Consider the following 16,782-nt stretch of genomic DNA (forward strand, 5'->3'; position numbering starts at 1 on the left):
AAGGTGCTGGAAGGTCTCCTGGGGGCCTTCTCTTCCCCATGCTGAACAAGGCCAACTCTTGGCCTGCCTTCATAGGAGAGGTGTTTCAGACTCCTGATCATTATACAGTATAACACATTATAACAGTATTACATATTATGACATTAATGATAGAAATGTATAAAAGGCAATCTTCCCAACCTGATCCTTTGAAGCTGTATCTATTTGAGTATACACAAGCCCTCCACTGAACAATTGGGATCCTATGTCCCACTCTAACACACCCATATGTTTCCAGAGGAATCCTCTAGATATCAGGGTTTTCATATCTTCCATCCTTCCAGGTGATGATGACACACTTCAGCTATGTCATGGAGCCCTTCTCTAGGTAGGCCCCACATGATGCAGTGCAAGAGATAACACAACATACAGCAAAGGATGCCAGCAGCATGGTTGCAGTGGCGAATCCTGGCTTTCCAGGGGCTAAACTCTTTGTGGCAGAGGGGTCCCATAGGAACTGCTACTTCACATCCTGCACCTTTTTAACATCTCTGGATGTGTAAAATGAAGGCCAGTTATGCCTCTCAATCAAAGCACTGCAGACCAATTCTAGTCTCTTTCACACAGGCATATGGCTTAGGAAATCAGTGAACCTGAAATTTGATCTCTCATATGATTTATTTGCCATCTTCTCCCATTACACAAATATAAATATAACAGGCTTTTTTTCTGCAGCCCTGAAATGATTCAGAATTAATACCAGATGACAAAATGAACCATGTACCAGGAGGGGAAAAGTTACAGTAAAAGCTCCTTCCCATTAATGGGGCCATTCATTCATATGCCTACTATTCCACAGGGGAGCTGGACATAAATTATGATTTTGACATCTAGTTATAGACAATTATATCTGACATAATGAAGTTATAATGGAAGGAGTTTGCACATTGTTTGGTTATTAAGTGCCCATTTCTTGTCCCTGCACCAGGTGCAATGGTGATAGGCCATACAAATCATCCAGAAGAAATGCCAAAATGGGCTCCCTTACTGATAAAGCACCACACATGTTTATTAATTTAACAGCTTGTCTTACGTCTCCCCCATCTGCTCATTTAAAACAGCTATTTGCCCTATAAATATTTCAGGAAGAGAAGTGTAGCCAAAAATTAGTCTGGCAGAAAAGGAAAAAAAAAAAAAAGTTTGAGAAAGGGTCTCTGATGCTGTATGCAGCATTACACTTTTTTTCACATTGCTCTGGTTCAACAGCTTTTTTTCAAGCTGGTAGTAGGACATTCACTTTAGATTAGTGATGCTTGAGGGTGTACCACCATAGCTGACTCTACTTTCCAGATGTTGCCACTGTGAAGTGAGGGAAAACTTCCACCACTGATGGCAAGTGGCAAAACTCAGTGCAGTGGAAAATAAAAGCCATTGTCAAAAGAATCTCCTGGGTGCATGTCCATGTCCATTTTGAGCTTATCAGGTCATACAATGGCTTCAAACAGCCTACAAATAGTAACATTTCAAGGCATCTTTAAATCACAGTTCAGGTTGATCTCCATAGCAAAACTCCTTTACAAGGCAGTAGCCAGCTGGTAAAAAAAAGCTTCTTAAAAAGTGCCCTTTTCATTTTTTTTTTCAGATGACTAAGGATAATAGAAAAAGGTGTTAAATATCACTCAGACTGTTCTTCCCCCCTTCCCCAAAATCCTTAAATATTTTCAAGTGTAAATACTTTGAACGGTTTCCACCAGCACACAGGAGTTAGCACTCCTCCTTGAGAGACTTTGTTAGCTCCAGCTTTCTGCTAGAGCAAACGCTGTATTCTTATAAACAGCAATGCCCCAAGGTGCTCCTCTGCAGTGAAAACACACATTCCAGAGAAATCAGAGCAACAGTTCAACACCACAGTGAAAACCAAAACGGTGAGTGGTCTGCAATTAACCCTTTCTGACTGTGGAGAGCTACAGGAGGGACCTCACTGATGGCAACAAACAAACAGGAGAACTGCATGCTGGCTGCAAGATTTCCAGGCGCTCTGGCTGCTCTGGTTGTGATACTCGTTAGCCCCACCTGTTGCAATGTGGATTTGGGGGGGGTCCCCAGGGAGGGTTCCCCGGGGCCCCCCCGGGCCCTATATTTGCTGGTATTTGCATGCAGACAGGCAAGGAGACTTCAGATGGCTGGTGAGGTGCTGTTTAGATGAGGATTTATTTGGAGTCTGACTCCAGGAAGGCAGCATGGTCACTGAAGGAGAGGGGGGGAAGGAGGGGGAGAGAGGGAAGGGGAGAGGGAAGGGGAGAGGGAAGGAGCCTCCAGAGGCCTCCAGAGCAAAGAGGGCGAGCCCTCTCCCTCTGCACCCTTAACACAGGGAGATTCGAAGTGGGCACGGGTTGATTCTCGGGCCAATGGGATTAGAGATAGACGATACTGCAGGGAAGGTTACAGACTCGGGATAAACCATACATTTTCCAGGGGTGAGCCAGAGCATACCATGTCAATAAAATGCAATTCCACACCCACCCATGATACCTAATGAGAAATTAATAAATAGGGAGAATGGCCCATGTTCAAAGCAGCTGCCTGCCCCAGGAACATCAGTGTAGTCCAGAAAGGTGGACATTTCAGTACAGACCTGAGCCACAATGGGAGATTTTCTTAGAGCGCTGCATAAAACTGAGAAAAGCATTGTATCAGAGCTCATCCATCCCTTCATCATTTTCAGGACCCAAACAAGCTCCATATCTGGCAATAGATTCCTGCATACACATCTACCACCCTGCCCAAAACCCACCCCATTGCAATGTTGACCCATTTAAAAACAGATATCCAGCCTTGAATGAGGCTGCCTATCACAAGGAAAAAAACCCCCAAAACTCAAATGAAAAGAAAACAAACAGCAAAGGAACACAACAACATAATCTCTGTAGACAGGTTCAAGAACAGACTTTCAAATAAGGCAGCTGCAAATTCACAGTACACATGAGGCTTGTAGTCATTGCAAAACCTTTCCACTGATGGTGCAGGTGCGGTGACTGTCACCTCCCTTCCACACAACTGGTGCAACACCAATTACCTGCATGCCTCTTACTGCTTTCCTGAAAGCCACGTGAGATAACAGAATGGTGCTGGCTTGCTGCAATGAGCACTCACACCCCAGGTTGGAGTGAGGGGGATGCTCTAGTGGGCTCAGGGCAGCCAGGAAAGGGAAACCCTGAGAGATGTCATCCTTGAAAAAAAGGCTGAGCAAAACCAAAGAACACGACCAAGAAAGAGAAGGACATAATACGGCATTCCAGAATCACACAGGGAAAAGGGCATGAGGGTCCTGCGTGTAGACCTGAAACAGCATTCACTGCATGATCCTTTCTTGGCTTAAAGGCATCAAATATACTTCTCTCCTTGATAGTGAAGGGTTAAAAATGATTTCTGCATGGCAAGTGGCTAACTGCGGGTGGTGGGGGAGCTAGAAGACGTACGGCCTGAAACCTGACGCAGCCAGGCCTTGGAACAAACGTCAGCTTACTGTAACTAGCATCATACTATTGTTTTAACTGAATCAGATGTTACTCCAGCCCAGGAGATAATTGGGGAAGAATTGTCTTAATCAAATCAAGTATAACTCAGGATAAAGTATAGGTGTGATTTGAGATAGTAACTAAGGATCAGGGGAGTCAGTAGCTAGGGGTGGGTGTTAGTTAACATATGTATAACGTGAAGCTATAAAATCACAAAGCAACTTGGTATCCTCGGGCACAAGATTTGGGCAGCCCACCGCCCCTGTGTCCCGCACGCTATAATAAAGAACCACATATGATTGCCTTTGTGTGGTTATATGTTCTTCCTACGCTAACATCCTGGACTCTTCCACCTGAATGATGTGAGGAAAATAATACTGCCTTAAGAAGCTGGAAACATATAGCTAACTCAGAAGGAGCAGAATGAGTAAGAGCAGGACCTCTGAGAGCAGCAGAGGGACACTGTAAAGGACTCCTGAGCTGAGAGAATGCCTTCTCCAGTGGCACTCCAGCAGAAAAAGAAAAAGCCTGGAAACCAAAGGTGCCTGGCCAGCCTACAGCAGGGAGCCCTGAACAGCACCTCTCTCATGGTGCTGGACCTGGGGAGGGGGAGGCAGGCAAGCTGGTGTCTCAGGGCCTGGTGAGCATGGGATACATGACCCCATGTGTCAGCCTGAATTGAGGCAAGGAGTGCCACTGGGCCTTGCTTCCCAGCTCTCTCTTATCTCTGGACCTGGGAAGGAGGACTGGGGCTGTGCAATAAGCCCAGCTGTCAGATCCTCCTACATCATCTGCAAAGCCATCGACCCTCTTGGGACCTTTGGGAGGGAAAAAATAAATAAGACCCAGAATGCATACATACAAAAAGCCTACTCTACTTTGGTTATGGGATTTCACAGTGCTTCTGCTGTTCAGGAAAGGTTCTCCCTCAGAGACTCCAAATGCAAAGGGGGGAAAAATGGAAGAATGGATCCAGGTTTTGAAGAAAGAAAGAACAAAGGGACATCTTCCACTAAGATGGAAAAGAAAGGTGCAAACCCAGCAAAACCTCTTGCTTCCTGATGTGCTGTCTAAGGACTAGGGCCTGATTCTGTCTTTATGGAATATGAACCTGTTAGCTGAGGTTTACAGGAAAACCTCCCACAGTGCCTTAACACAGTGTCACAACAACCTCCCTGGCTGAAGAAATTCGCACAGAAGGGTAAGAACTTCCTGTGTATCCTTTATTTGCTATTTATTTCTGGAACTGGGGACCAGTACAGAGTTTTGCTTATCAGGTACTGTTTAGGAAATGTACTGACTTTAAGCATATCAGTCTCCAAGATAACTACTCTTTGGACTTAAACTTAGAAGGAAACCTTTTCAAAACACATCAGCTCAACAGGGCAGGAGAGTTTTTCAGGCTGCCTAGCTTTAAATGCCAGGCACACATTTCAAGTTTAATATGATTCGACATATATGTTAAAATCTGCTTCTACACTGCTTTATAAATAGTTTTAGTGCACATATTTGGTGAGTTTAATTCACTTCTTTACTTTGTTTTAGTACCTGGCAGAATTTGAGTATAAACTTTTAATTTAATTTATTGGTATACATGATAATTCTATAAAATCCATTTCTAAGCCAGAGTATCAGTGTCACTCTCATCTATGAAACTCTTCAGTCTATGATATCACAACCTAAGGTCTCAGCTATGCCTGGAATTATTCTGTACAAAGAAGGTGTAAACACTTGCATAAAAATCATGTAGTCACATCCAAATTGTTGGATTTAAAGGAGGTGTAAAAGTAGTTAGTGCCTCATATATGGAACTAATTTTACAATAGCCTCAAATTAATAAGCAGGTGGGGTCTAAGAAGTGTCTTGAAAAATGCTGATGCAAGGCTTCATTTCTATTCACTGATGTACAGTGTCATTACTGGGTGGCTGCACAGAGCAGTGACTCAGAGTAATTACCCTGTAATGCACAGTGACACTAATGTACTAGGTAAACTACTGCAGTTTATACTCTATTCACCACCAGTGTCAGGACTCTGAAAGGCAGGTAAATGTCACCAGTGATAAAATCTTTAAAAAGGAGAAGGCAGTTACAAATAAATCTGTCAGCTGAGAATTGCAACTGCATAGACCCACAGGAGCACTACAGTTGTATCTTTTTTTGATAATACAGGAAGGAAAGATGCTTCTCTTAAAGCATCCTACTCAAGTTCTATTTCTATTTATTACAATTAAAACTGTATAGTGGCTGCTTCTTTTTGCCACTCTAAGAGCAAGGTTGGCTTGTACCTGTGTTCAGCTTAGTGCAAGGGGAAGCATGGAAGGGAAATGAAGAGCATCAAAGGAGTAGCCAGAAGCATTAGTGTTTTATGCTGACTGTCATAATGGTGCTCTGGTTTTAGAGATCCAGCCACAGGAAATGTGGAGGAACACAAGCTTAAGGACAGATGTTTTTGACTCCTTTGTTTAAAACAGCTCTTGTGGTTACGGGATGAAGCTTGGAAGCATGAACCAAGCATGTCCTAAGGTGTCAGAAAAAGCAGACAAACAAAAAGGAATCATAAGCCTAATACACTTAGGGAAAAAATATTATTACAATACTCTAATGTATTTTGGATTCTGAGGCTAGAAATGATGCAGCAGAGCTTCACATCCCATATCCCAGGGCCAGAGGAAAGCCTTGCTCTTCCCCCAGGAGACAGTACCAATTACTACGTTTTTAACAGACCCTAGCCACCAGCTAAAAGATTGATGCCTCCAGACCTAACTTTCTCTCTGGCCCTCTCCTGATAAGTTACACAAGAGCATTCAAATCCTTTTACTAGCACACAGCAGCAGTAATACCAGTCCATCCACCATGCGCAGCTCCTTCTTTAAGATCTCTCAACTAGGGAGTTGGAGGCCCTGGTGAAAGCAAACAGTGTAGCAGTTCATGTTGGATAAACTCTATTTTACCCTCTCTGCAAGCACTGCAACTGTTCTGCATGACCCACTTTGCCCTGCTCCTGGTGGCACTGCCATTCATTTGCTGAGGTAGCTCTGCCCTCATGAATAGCAGATCACTGAAGAGTTTTGCTAGTTTTTAGCTCTTTCAGCTTGGAAAAAGCAAGACACAGGTTCTCTGCTGCTGTTCTATAGTCAGTTCAGATGCCAAGGTAAGGATTTACATTGACCTATTCTAAGCAAGCTCTGATTCATTACCTCAATGACAGACTAGAGCAAGAAGGTCCTGCAAGTCGTAACTGTCTCTGCCTCATTAGAGTGCTCTGCTATAAAAGCAAGGTAGTAAATTTTACCACAGAACTGGAGATTTTCAAATGACTTAGAAGAAGCTGATGATATCAAATGCTCATGTCAAATCCCAGGGTTGTTCACTTAAAGCTGAATGGAGGTTGTGGACTGCCAGGAGATCGTACACAACCAGCCTGACTCATTGCAAGACCAGATTTGGAGAGAGGACTGTGAATCTGGCCTCATTGCACCACTCAGTACATGGCTCCACTTTCCATTTTTCAACTGAGAGCAGTTAGAGAAACATGTGCAGACACAAACACACATCTACAGCCTTACAGTGCTGTGGCAGAATGGTGACAATCACCACACAGGTCAATTTGGTACTCTTTCTGCCACTGTAGCACCCTTTGAAAAGTGGGAAAAAGGGAAAAACCCCAAACCTAAGCACCTAGAGAATCTGAGGCCGTGTGTGGAGCCCGGGGAACTCCACGTGTTTTCCTGTCCCTAGAGTGGGAGCAGAAGTCAGCGCCGCAGCTTGAACTGGGAGCTGTGGTAGTCTGAAAAGCCAGTTAGAAAAGGCTAGACACTATTAGGCCAGTCACGCTGAAAAGGCTCAAACAAATTTGCTAATTTGTTTCAAATCTTGCAATATAAACCCACATAACCCGTCTACTGCAATTACAAAGTCAGAGAAAAGTTCACAGTATAACATAATCCTTACTGCAATTGTATTTGGTTTTATGCTGCAAAACTGTGTAATTACTGTTTCATTTTTAAATTGTTAATTGTCATATGTCATATTTCTCTTCTCACATTTTAAAGAAAAAAAGGGTGAATTTTGGGATTGCATTTTATGGAAATGGTATGCTCTTGTTCACCCCTGGAAATTGTATGGTTTATCCCAAGTCTGTACCCTCCCTGTCGTATCATGTATCTGTAACTCTATTGGCTAGAGAATGTTACCGCGCCCCTTTGAACCTCTGTGTTAAGAGTGCTAACGCAAGGGGTCTCATCCTCTTTGCCCCTCTTCCCCCTGGAGGCCTCCGGACGCTTCCCTTCCCTTCCTCCCTTCCCCCTCTCCCCTTCCCTTCCCCCACTCCCGCAGGACCATGCTCCCTGCCTGGAGTGAGGCTCTGAATAAACCCTCATCTGATCAGCATCCCACCGGCATCTGAAGTCTCTTTGCCTGCCAGCACGGGAACACCCATGACCCTAGGACCCGGGGGTCTACCGGGGGACCCCCCCCGGGGACCCCCCAAAATTTAAACAACAACACTAAGGTATAGAATATCTCCATGCTGTCTTCTTTGGCTGTCTTCTTCCTCCCCTTCTTCCACAAAATTCCCTGGGTTTGATGTTCATATACACTTGCAGAGTTGACCAAGAAATCCCTTCATATTCCTGTACGATTTTCGCTTTGCTATTATCTATTCTAAGAAGAACAAGCTATTTACTTTGATATCATACTTGAATATTGACCAGCCTAACCAAAAAGGAGCAAAGGGAGGTGTAAGAAGTCTGTACCACCACATATGCTTGCTTTGGGGACAAGCTCATTTCCCCAGGCCTCAGGAGCAAACACTGGGGAATGATCCTCCAAATGTGGCAGAGAAATCAAGGGCTTGCATTAATATTGTTTTATTTGCACCACTAAAGACAGGCATCTAGAAATAGCAGGGCTATTCTGGACTTAGTCTGCACATAGTGGCTACTAGCATTGCTCCCCAGGGCAATCATCTCACCTAAAATTTGGATCATCCTCTATAATGGGCGTCTCATAAAGTCTTGAAAAAAACCCTTCAAGCAACAGCAATGCAGACTGAATCCAGGTTTGAAACACTGTACAACCCATTCTGTACCCTTTATTCACCTGAGGAGCAGCTGAAATCTGCCCTTTTGCTTTTTGCCATCAGCTCCCTGTGCTTTTGCACTGCCCTTAGGAAAGAAAGGTGCAAGACAGAGGGCAGGACCTAAGGTGTACCTGTCCCTGCAGGAGTAAACTAGTGGGGAAAGCAAATCACCCTGTGAAGTGATGGGATGTTCAAAGCTATGTAATGGGACACATGGGACACGGTCATCTCATATACATCTCTCCTGCAGGAGATTTGCTCCCCAGAGTGTCCTCAGATGGAAGGTGACAGCTTGGCCATGGCGGCTCAGTGAACAAGTGAGTGATATCCACCCATGCCTGTGGCTGGTTTAGAATGCGAGTGAATGGAGACTGTCCCACTGACTCACCCTTGGATGGCGGTCTCTCCAAATCCGAATCCAGGTGGATCGGTGGGGCAATGTAGGAAATCTGCCCATGGTGAGCCTGCCCTGTGGACAAATAAGTGGTTTAGTTCTGATGTTTCCTACAGAGATCTATCAGGGCTATAGTCAAATACACAGCGTTTGGATTTAAAACAGATTTGCAAGTATTTTGTTCTGTGTGTTTTTCACAATGAACTTCCATTTTGTGGAGGCACCTGGTGACAAGCTGAAATCACTTCCATCTCTCACTTTTTCCTTGAAGACGTGGGTACTCTGTTGAACTTTAGTTGTACTTGCTTTACCACTACTACGTCTACTTTACACCATGTGCTCTTGGAACCTGTTCTCTCTCTCTCTATATATATATGCTATGGAAGAGAACCCAATTTCACACAAGCCCATTCAATCTGTTAATGTCACTTTAAGAGGGAAACAAGCATTCCTATGTCACAGTCATTTTTGGAGGAAGCATGGTATGAAGTACAATACCACCTGTTTGCCCCACCTGCAGGAGACACACGTCATTTTTCAGAGCTCAGCATTGCTTTCACATGAGTGGAAGATGTTTTTTGGTTCCCAACACCATCATGCAGTTTCTCAGTTGTGAAAGACTCAATCCTTCCCTAGCAATTTGGAGGTAACTATATCGAGAAACTTCTATTTATAATAAAAACATTTTTTTATAATTCATCTATTTACTGTACCAATTTACAGGGTTGTTAATCTCTTCTTTGTGGCAGTGCATGTTTTTTGAGTTTACTGTTTTATGTAAGATTTAGTTGTCTGTAAAGGTTCAGTTCTATGTACCCCTACCTTCCCCCCCAATTAATATTCCTTTGTCCCTCTCCTCCATCACGAGGTGTCTGCACCTGTTCCCTTCGGTTAATTGTCAGTTATCTTTCCCGCCTTGAGTTTTCCCCTCCCAGTTACCTTTAATTGGTCCGAAGCACCCTTTTCCCCCTCTGTTCTCCCTAGAGACTGTAAACCATTGGCTGGAGGCGGCAAACCCCACCCCCTTCTCCCCACCTTCTTGGCTCCCCTTAAAACCCTGTGTTGATTCAAAGTCTGGGTCCAGAAAACGGCTCAGAGTTGAGTTAATAAACTCTCTGCTGCTCTGTTCGCTGGATCCTCCTTTCCTTCCTCTGCCTAGCCGCTTTTAAATCCCCTCATAAGCTCCTACGGGGTCCTGCACCTGTCGGAGCCGCTTCGCCGTCGCGGCGAGCGGGCTGGCTTTGGGCTGCGCCTTGTCCCGGTGCTTGGGCTGGCTCAGGGCGACCCCCAGTGGTTCTTTTGAGGCACCGTGGCAAAGCGTCTGGCGCCCAACGTGGGGCAGGGACGGACCCCCTCCCCACGGACGGAGTTAGCGGGGCTCGGACCAGGAGCCGACCCCCCAAAAAGAACTCCTGGACGTCACACAGCCTCAGTGTGAGCTGCCTCTTCTGAGGACTTGCTCCCCGAGGACGGGAAGGCAGCGCCTTGTATCGCACTCTGCTCGGCGTCTTCCCACAGCAGAGGAACCCCCGAAGACCGGCTTTTTGCACCCGTGCCAGGTTTGGTAAGTATAAAACCCCCTTTTACCGCGAGGGGGGCTTTCGGTATAGCAGTTCCGTGTGGGCTAAGCCCGCGGTCTGTGGTCGCGCGGCCCTGGGAGCTGGGTTTTGGGGCTCTTCTTCCCGGTTTGGAAATCCCTGGCGTTTTGATTTTTTTTCTTTTGGTTTCGTTTTTTTTTGCGATCGGAGGTAGTTTTGAAGTTCGTGCCGTGCACCGGTGGTCTTGCGGTTGCTAGTGAGTGTGTTTTTGTTTGCCGGTTTTTAAGCACGTGGCAGTTTACTTTTTCTTTGTGATCTTTACTTTGTCTGGTCTTTGGAGTGTGCAGATTCTGCTAACTTAAAGAGAATGGGTGCGTCTCTGAGCTCTGCACAGAAAGGAGTTTATTACGTTTGTGTTTCAATGTTACAAGTTCAGAAAGTTCAGTTTTCTAAGGGTTGTTTAAAGAGATTGATTCTGTGGCTTTTCTTGCACCTTCCAAATACTTCTGAGGTGGCAGTTCGCAGCTCCCAGTTCTGGGAGGCTGCAGAGAGGAAATTGGTCCATGCAGAAAGTTCGAAAGACAAAAAGGTCCAAGATCTCATGTTTTTGATCTCAAAACTAAAGTTCATTACAAAACAAAAAAAGGGGCAAGAAAAGCCACGGGTTAAGGAATCTACCCCAGTTCCCCCTCACCCCAATACCAGTCCCTCTGTCCCTAAAAAAGGAATTTTGAAGAGGGCTGCTAGCCCACGCTTACTACAAAATACCTTGCCGTCTAGACTCAGCAGTCTTGGCCAGACTGCTGAGGATTCCTCGAGGCACCATGGCCACGTGGCTCGAGGATCTTACCTTCCCCCATCTTCCCCTACAGTTAAGCCCAGAGTTAAGTTTGCTTTGAGTGAGTCACAGGCTCCAAAAAATGGTGCCTGTGATCCACAAAATGGTAGCAGTCGATCTTCAGGGTCGACATCTTCTTCTTCTCCCCTGAATCCTTTCTCTCCTACCCCCCCTCCCCTTCACTCCAACTCCTTCTATCCCCCCTCCCCTCACTACCCACCCAACCCCTTTCTTTCCCCAACTCCTCCCACAACCCCTCCCCTTCTCCAAAAGTTCTCGCCCTCTCGTCCCACCCCTGTTCCTCCCCCTACTCCTCCTACTACTCCTCCCACCTCCTGGCAAGCCCCTCCCATTCATCCCGCCTCAACTCCTCCCACTACCCCTCCCATTTCCCACAGGGCTCCACCCCATTCTCGCTCCGCCCATCACTCCACCCCTAGGGCGGAGCCGGCTGCATCTCCCCGCCCCGGAAGGAGGCCATCTTGACAGCAAAATTCCCATGCTTTTTCTTCTGGTTCCCATGATTCGGAACCAGTAGAAAATAGTGATGGGAATGAGGAAGTACACCTCTCTGCAGCGCCAGTCACCTACAGAAAGACACGGGGGGGGTGACATTCAAAAAGCTAATTGGCATCCTTTTTCTCAAAACATTATTAGAGAGCTCTGTAAGGCGCACAAGGAATTTGGCAGAGAGAGTCAATACTTCCGGGGCCTCCTAACAGCAGATTTAGCAGGGGTCACAGTAATCCCCGCAGACTTAAGACAGCTTTTTGCTTGCTTAATGAACGGCACAGAGTTCACCCTCTGGGAAGCCGCCTTTAAGCAAGCACTGCGGGAAGCCATTCCAACATTGCCATTCCCGGCAATTGACGAGCAGGGGAACCCTCTCTCTGTTGAGTTACTCAGTGGAGAGGGCTCTTTTAGTTCCCCCGATGCCCAAGCCATTTTAATTCCTCCATCAGTATTATCAGTTGTCAAAGACATTGCATGTAAGGCATTTCTTACATTACAGCCACACGCACCTCTACCACCTTTCACCACCATTAAGCAGGGACCTTCAGAGCCTTTTGTAGCTTTTGTTGAGAAACTTTCTAGGGCTCTAGAAGTGCAGGTGCCAGACGAGAGTGCAAGGGTGAAGATCAGGGAAAACCTTGTTTTTGTTAATGCTAATTATTTGTGTAGACAAGCTATTCTGAGTCTTCCCTTAGACCCTCCACGCACTCTTCAATCAATGTTACAAGTCTGTCAAATGAAGGTCCCATTCCTCGCGCGTCAAAATCCACCTGCTCCAGTTCCACCTGCAACTCCTGCGAGGTCTGTGCGTGTGGCAGAACACCCCACTCATCGTTCACAACCGCAACACCGCCCTGCTCGTCGTGGATGCTGTTTTCTCTGCAAAGAAGAGGGGCATTTCGCGCACGAATGCCCCAACAGACCTAAAGGGAGAAGGATGCCAGCTACACCACCAGGAACACCGCAGCCCTCCCGCAGCGACCAAAAAAACTGAATGGGGAGCGCAGGTCTGCCCGGCGTGATGACCCCAACAGGGTGGACCACAATGGGAGAGACGCCTTTGGGGGTCGCTGGAATGACATGAAACTACCGGACTGGACACTTTTAAATCCTGCTTGGGACTCAGCTAAACCAATAGTAACCACTTCCTCTCTCTATGACCCTTTCAGGTTGCACCTTACCAAGGGTCTGCACCTACGGGATCGGGCTTGGCATCAAGTCACCCTCAACCCGAAGGAGCTGAAGGACTGGCCACTGGCGAGAGGAGGTAAGTTCATCGTCATCGGCGATTGTAAATACACTCCGCAAGAGATTGAGGTGCTTCCTGGGACACTCTATAACAATCCCAGGGCCCTCATGATCTGGCTGCGTACTACTCATCCCCCAACATTTGTCCCAAAAGGACAAATTGTTGCACAGGCCCTTCCCTATGGGGATCCCGACCATTACACCTTTTCTGTAAATACTGTGCATCGTGTCACTACACAGAAGCCCATCATTATGTGTAAGATGACACTAGGGGATGAGTCAGTAAATACACCGTTGCTTTTTGACACAGGGGCATATGTGACAATAGTACCCATTAAGGACTGGCCGTCACATTGGGCATTAGAGGACGCGCCTGCAAACATCCGCGGTGTAGGTGGGTTTAAATCGGCGAAACAATCTAAAGGCGTGGTAAAATTTGAGGGACCAAAAGGACAATTGGCTTCTACCCGTCCTTTTGTTTTAGATTATGAGCGGCCCCTGTTTGGGAGAGATCTCATGTCTCAGTGGGGGGTCACAATTTGCATTCCAGACCCTCCACAGGATTTTTCAATAGCGGTCACTGAGAAGCGCCCGGCCCTGAGACTGACTTGGAAAACAGATGAACCAGTCTGGGTCGAACATTGGCTGCTGCCCATAGAAAAATTGAAGGCGCTTGAGGAGCTCGTGGAGGAGCAGTTACAGAAGGGGCACATCATAGAGACCAACTCCCCATGGAACTCGCCAGTTTTTGTCATTCGCAAGAGTGACAAAAAGCGATGGTGCCTCCTCCATGACCTCCGACAAATTAACAATGTGATAGAAGACATGGGGTCCCTACAACCAGGGATGCCGTCCCCCACCATGCTACCCCAAAATTGGAAATTGGCTGTTATTGACATCAAGGATTGCTTTTTCCAAATTCCACTGCACCCGGACGACGCACCACGTTTTGCCTTCTCAGTCCCTTCCATCAACTGAGCGGCCCCAAGGAAGAGATATCACTGGAGAGTTCTCCCTCAGGGAATGAAGAACTCCCCAGTGATGTGTCAGCAGTTTGTCTCTTCCTTGCTGCACCCTGTGCGCGCAGCCACGGAGGGGGTTATCATCCATCATTACATGGATGACATCCTCGTTTGCGCGCCGACGGACAATGAACTTTCACGAGCGCTTGACCTCGTAACAAGTTCGTTAGTTGCTGCAGGGTTCAAACTGCAGGACGATAAGATTCAGAAGATGCCGCCTTGGAAGTACCTGGGCCTAGAAATTGGAAAGAGGACCGTTGTTCCTCAAAAATTGGACATTCGGACTACCGTCCGTACCCTTGCCGATGCCCATCAGCTCTGCGGTGCTTTGAACTGGGTAAGGCCCTGGCTGGGTCTGACTACTGAGGACCTAGCACCTCTTTTCAATCTTTTGAAAGGGGGAGAGGAGCTTAGTTCTCCCAGGGTACTTACTGCAGAGGCAAAAGCAGCGTTGGAGAAAGTCCAAGAGGCAATGTCATCAAGGCAAGCACACAGGTGTGATCCCAAGCTACCCTTCAGGTTCATCATAATGGGTAAGCTGCCACATCTTCATGGGATCATTTTTCAATGGGACCCAAATAAATCACATGACACCAAGGGCCAAGGCAGAGGAGACCGTCTCCTTATTATAGAGTGGATCTTTCTCAGCCACCACCGGCCCAAGAGGATGACACAGCCACAAGAGCACATGGCTGAGCTGATCCGCAAAGCGAGAACGCGGATGTGGGATCTGGCTGGTTGTGACTTCGAATACATTCACATACCAATTAGATTGTCAACGGGCCAATTAACCAAAATTATGTTAGAACACCTGCTTCAAGAAAATGAAGCATTGCAATTTGCTCTAGATTCCTTTACGGGACAAATCTCAATTCATCGGCCGGCTCACAAATTGTTCAATTCAGAAGTGATTTTTAGATTGGCATTAAAGAGTGTCCAGAGCAAGAGACCCCTTGATGCTCTGACCGTTTTTACTGACGCGTCCGGGGCTTCTCACAAGTCAGTAATGACTTGGGAGGATCCCAAAACTCGGCAGTGGGATGCAGATATTGAAATTGTTGAGGGTTCTCCTCAGATTGCCGAGTTGGCCGCTGTCGTCAGAGCCTTTGAGAGGTTCCCCGGACCCTTCAATTTAGTTACCGACTCCGCATACGTTGCGGGGGTGGTATCTAGAGCTGATCAGGCCATTTTGCAACAGGTGTCTAACACAGCTCTATATGAGCAGCTCTCGAAGCTAGTCAAGCTTGTATCCCACCGAGAGCATCCCTTCTATGTAATGCATACGAGGTCACATACTGATTTGCCTGGGTTCGTTGCCGAGGGAAACAGAAGGGCTGATGCCCTTGCTGCCCCAGTGGCAATAGCCCCCTTGCCTGATGTTTTTGAGCAGGCAAAACTCAGCCATCAGCTATTCCATCAGAATGCGCCTAGTCTTGCCCGACGCTTTCACCTCACACGTCAGCAGGCTAAGGCAATTGTCGGCTCGTGCCCATCCTGCCAGTCCCATGCAGTGCCGACATTGCATGCCGGAGTCAACCCCAGAGGGTTAGAGAGCTGTGAGCTCTGGCAAATGGATGTCACCCACGTTACATCATTTGGAAAGCTTAAATACGTTCATGTTTCAGTGGATACTTTCTCCGGTGCTGTCTATGCCTCTGCGCACGCAGGGGAGAGAGCCCATCATGTTATCCAACACTTGCTCCAGGCTTTCTCATTTATGGGCATCCCCAAGGGGATCAAAACCGACAACGGACCAGCGTACAAATCTAAGGAGCTTGCGGATTTCCTGCAGCAATGGGGAGTGGAACATAAGACAGGCATCCCCCACTCCCCCACAGGCCAGGCGATTGTAGAGAGGACCCACCAAAACATCAAACGGGTCCTCCAACAACAACAACAGGTGCTAAAAACTGAGACACCTTCCGTCAGGTTGGCCAGGGCTTTGTATGTCATAAACTTTTTAAATTGCTCCTTTGAAAATCCTAATCCGCCTATTGTCAGGCATTTCCAGTACAACACCGACTGGAAAGTTGAGCGCCACCCGCCCGTTTTGGTAAGGTCCCCTGACTCAGGAAAAGTTGAGGGTCCCTTTGCCCTAGTGACGTGGAGGCGTGGGTACGCCTGCGTCCTCACTGATGGGGGGTTAAAGTGGATCCCGGCAAAATGGGTCAAACCTTACATCCAAAAGAGGAGAAAGAGAGAAGGAAGAGTCCCACAGGTAGCTTCAGCGGCACTATGCCACCGAAGAAAGTGTTCCAAAACGCCCCCATTTGACACCATCTGGGAATGGGAAAACGACTCCCCCTCAGCCTGTTTTTATGAGACCTCATGATTTGTGTTTTTAAGTTTGTTTTATAGGTCCTGCCCACCCAGACCGAATATGCAGACCATACATTTCATCATCGTGATCATCAGCCTCCTGACAACCAGTCAAGCCTGGTTTGTGCCACAGCCCGATGCGAATGTGTGGACCACGCTGGCGGGGTCCTTAGGCCAGGATCACATCTGCCTAAACCAGGCCAGTGCCTCGGACCTGATCTCCTCCTGCCTCGTGGGGATCCCTTTTCAAAAACATGAATTGCCCGAAAGACTACTCTAATATGCCCGCCGTTTGGATAAAATCAGGCCCCGTGTTAGTCCTTTTATTAGTT

General features: G+C 47.0%; 1 protein-coding gene across 3 annotated transcripts in view; it reads right to left on the minus strand.

Annotated features, from left to right (window-relative positions):
* Positions 1-16,782, minus strand: part of LOC134563470 (adhesion G protein-coupled receptor L3-like) — a 694,578-nt gene that overhangs the window by 156,258 nt on the left and 521,538 nt on the right. For all 3 annotated transcript variants that reach the window (XM_063421391.1, XM_063421390.1, XM_063421389.1), the window contains one exon: positions 8,967-9,047. In XM_063421391.1, the coding sequence (XP_063277461.1) occupies positions 8,967-9,047 (81 nt within the window). The remainder of the gene's footprint in view (positions 1-8,966; positions 9,048-16,782) is intronic.

This window comes from Prinia subflava, chromosome W (genome assembly GCF_021018805.1).
Source record: "Prinia subflava isolate CZ2003 ecotype Zambia chromosome W, Cam_Psub_1.2, whole genome shotgun sequence".
Taxonomy (NCBI): domain Eukaryota; kingdom Metazoa; phylum Chordata; class Aves; order Passeriformes; family Cisticolidae; genus Prinia; species Prinia subflava.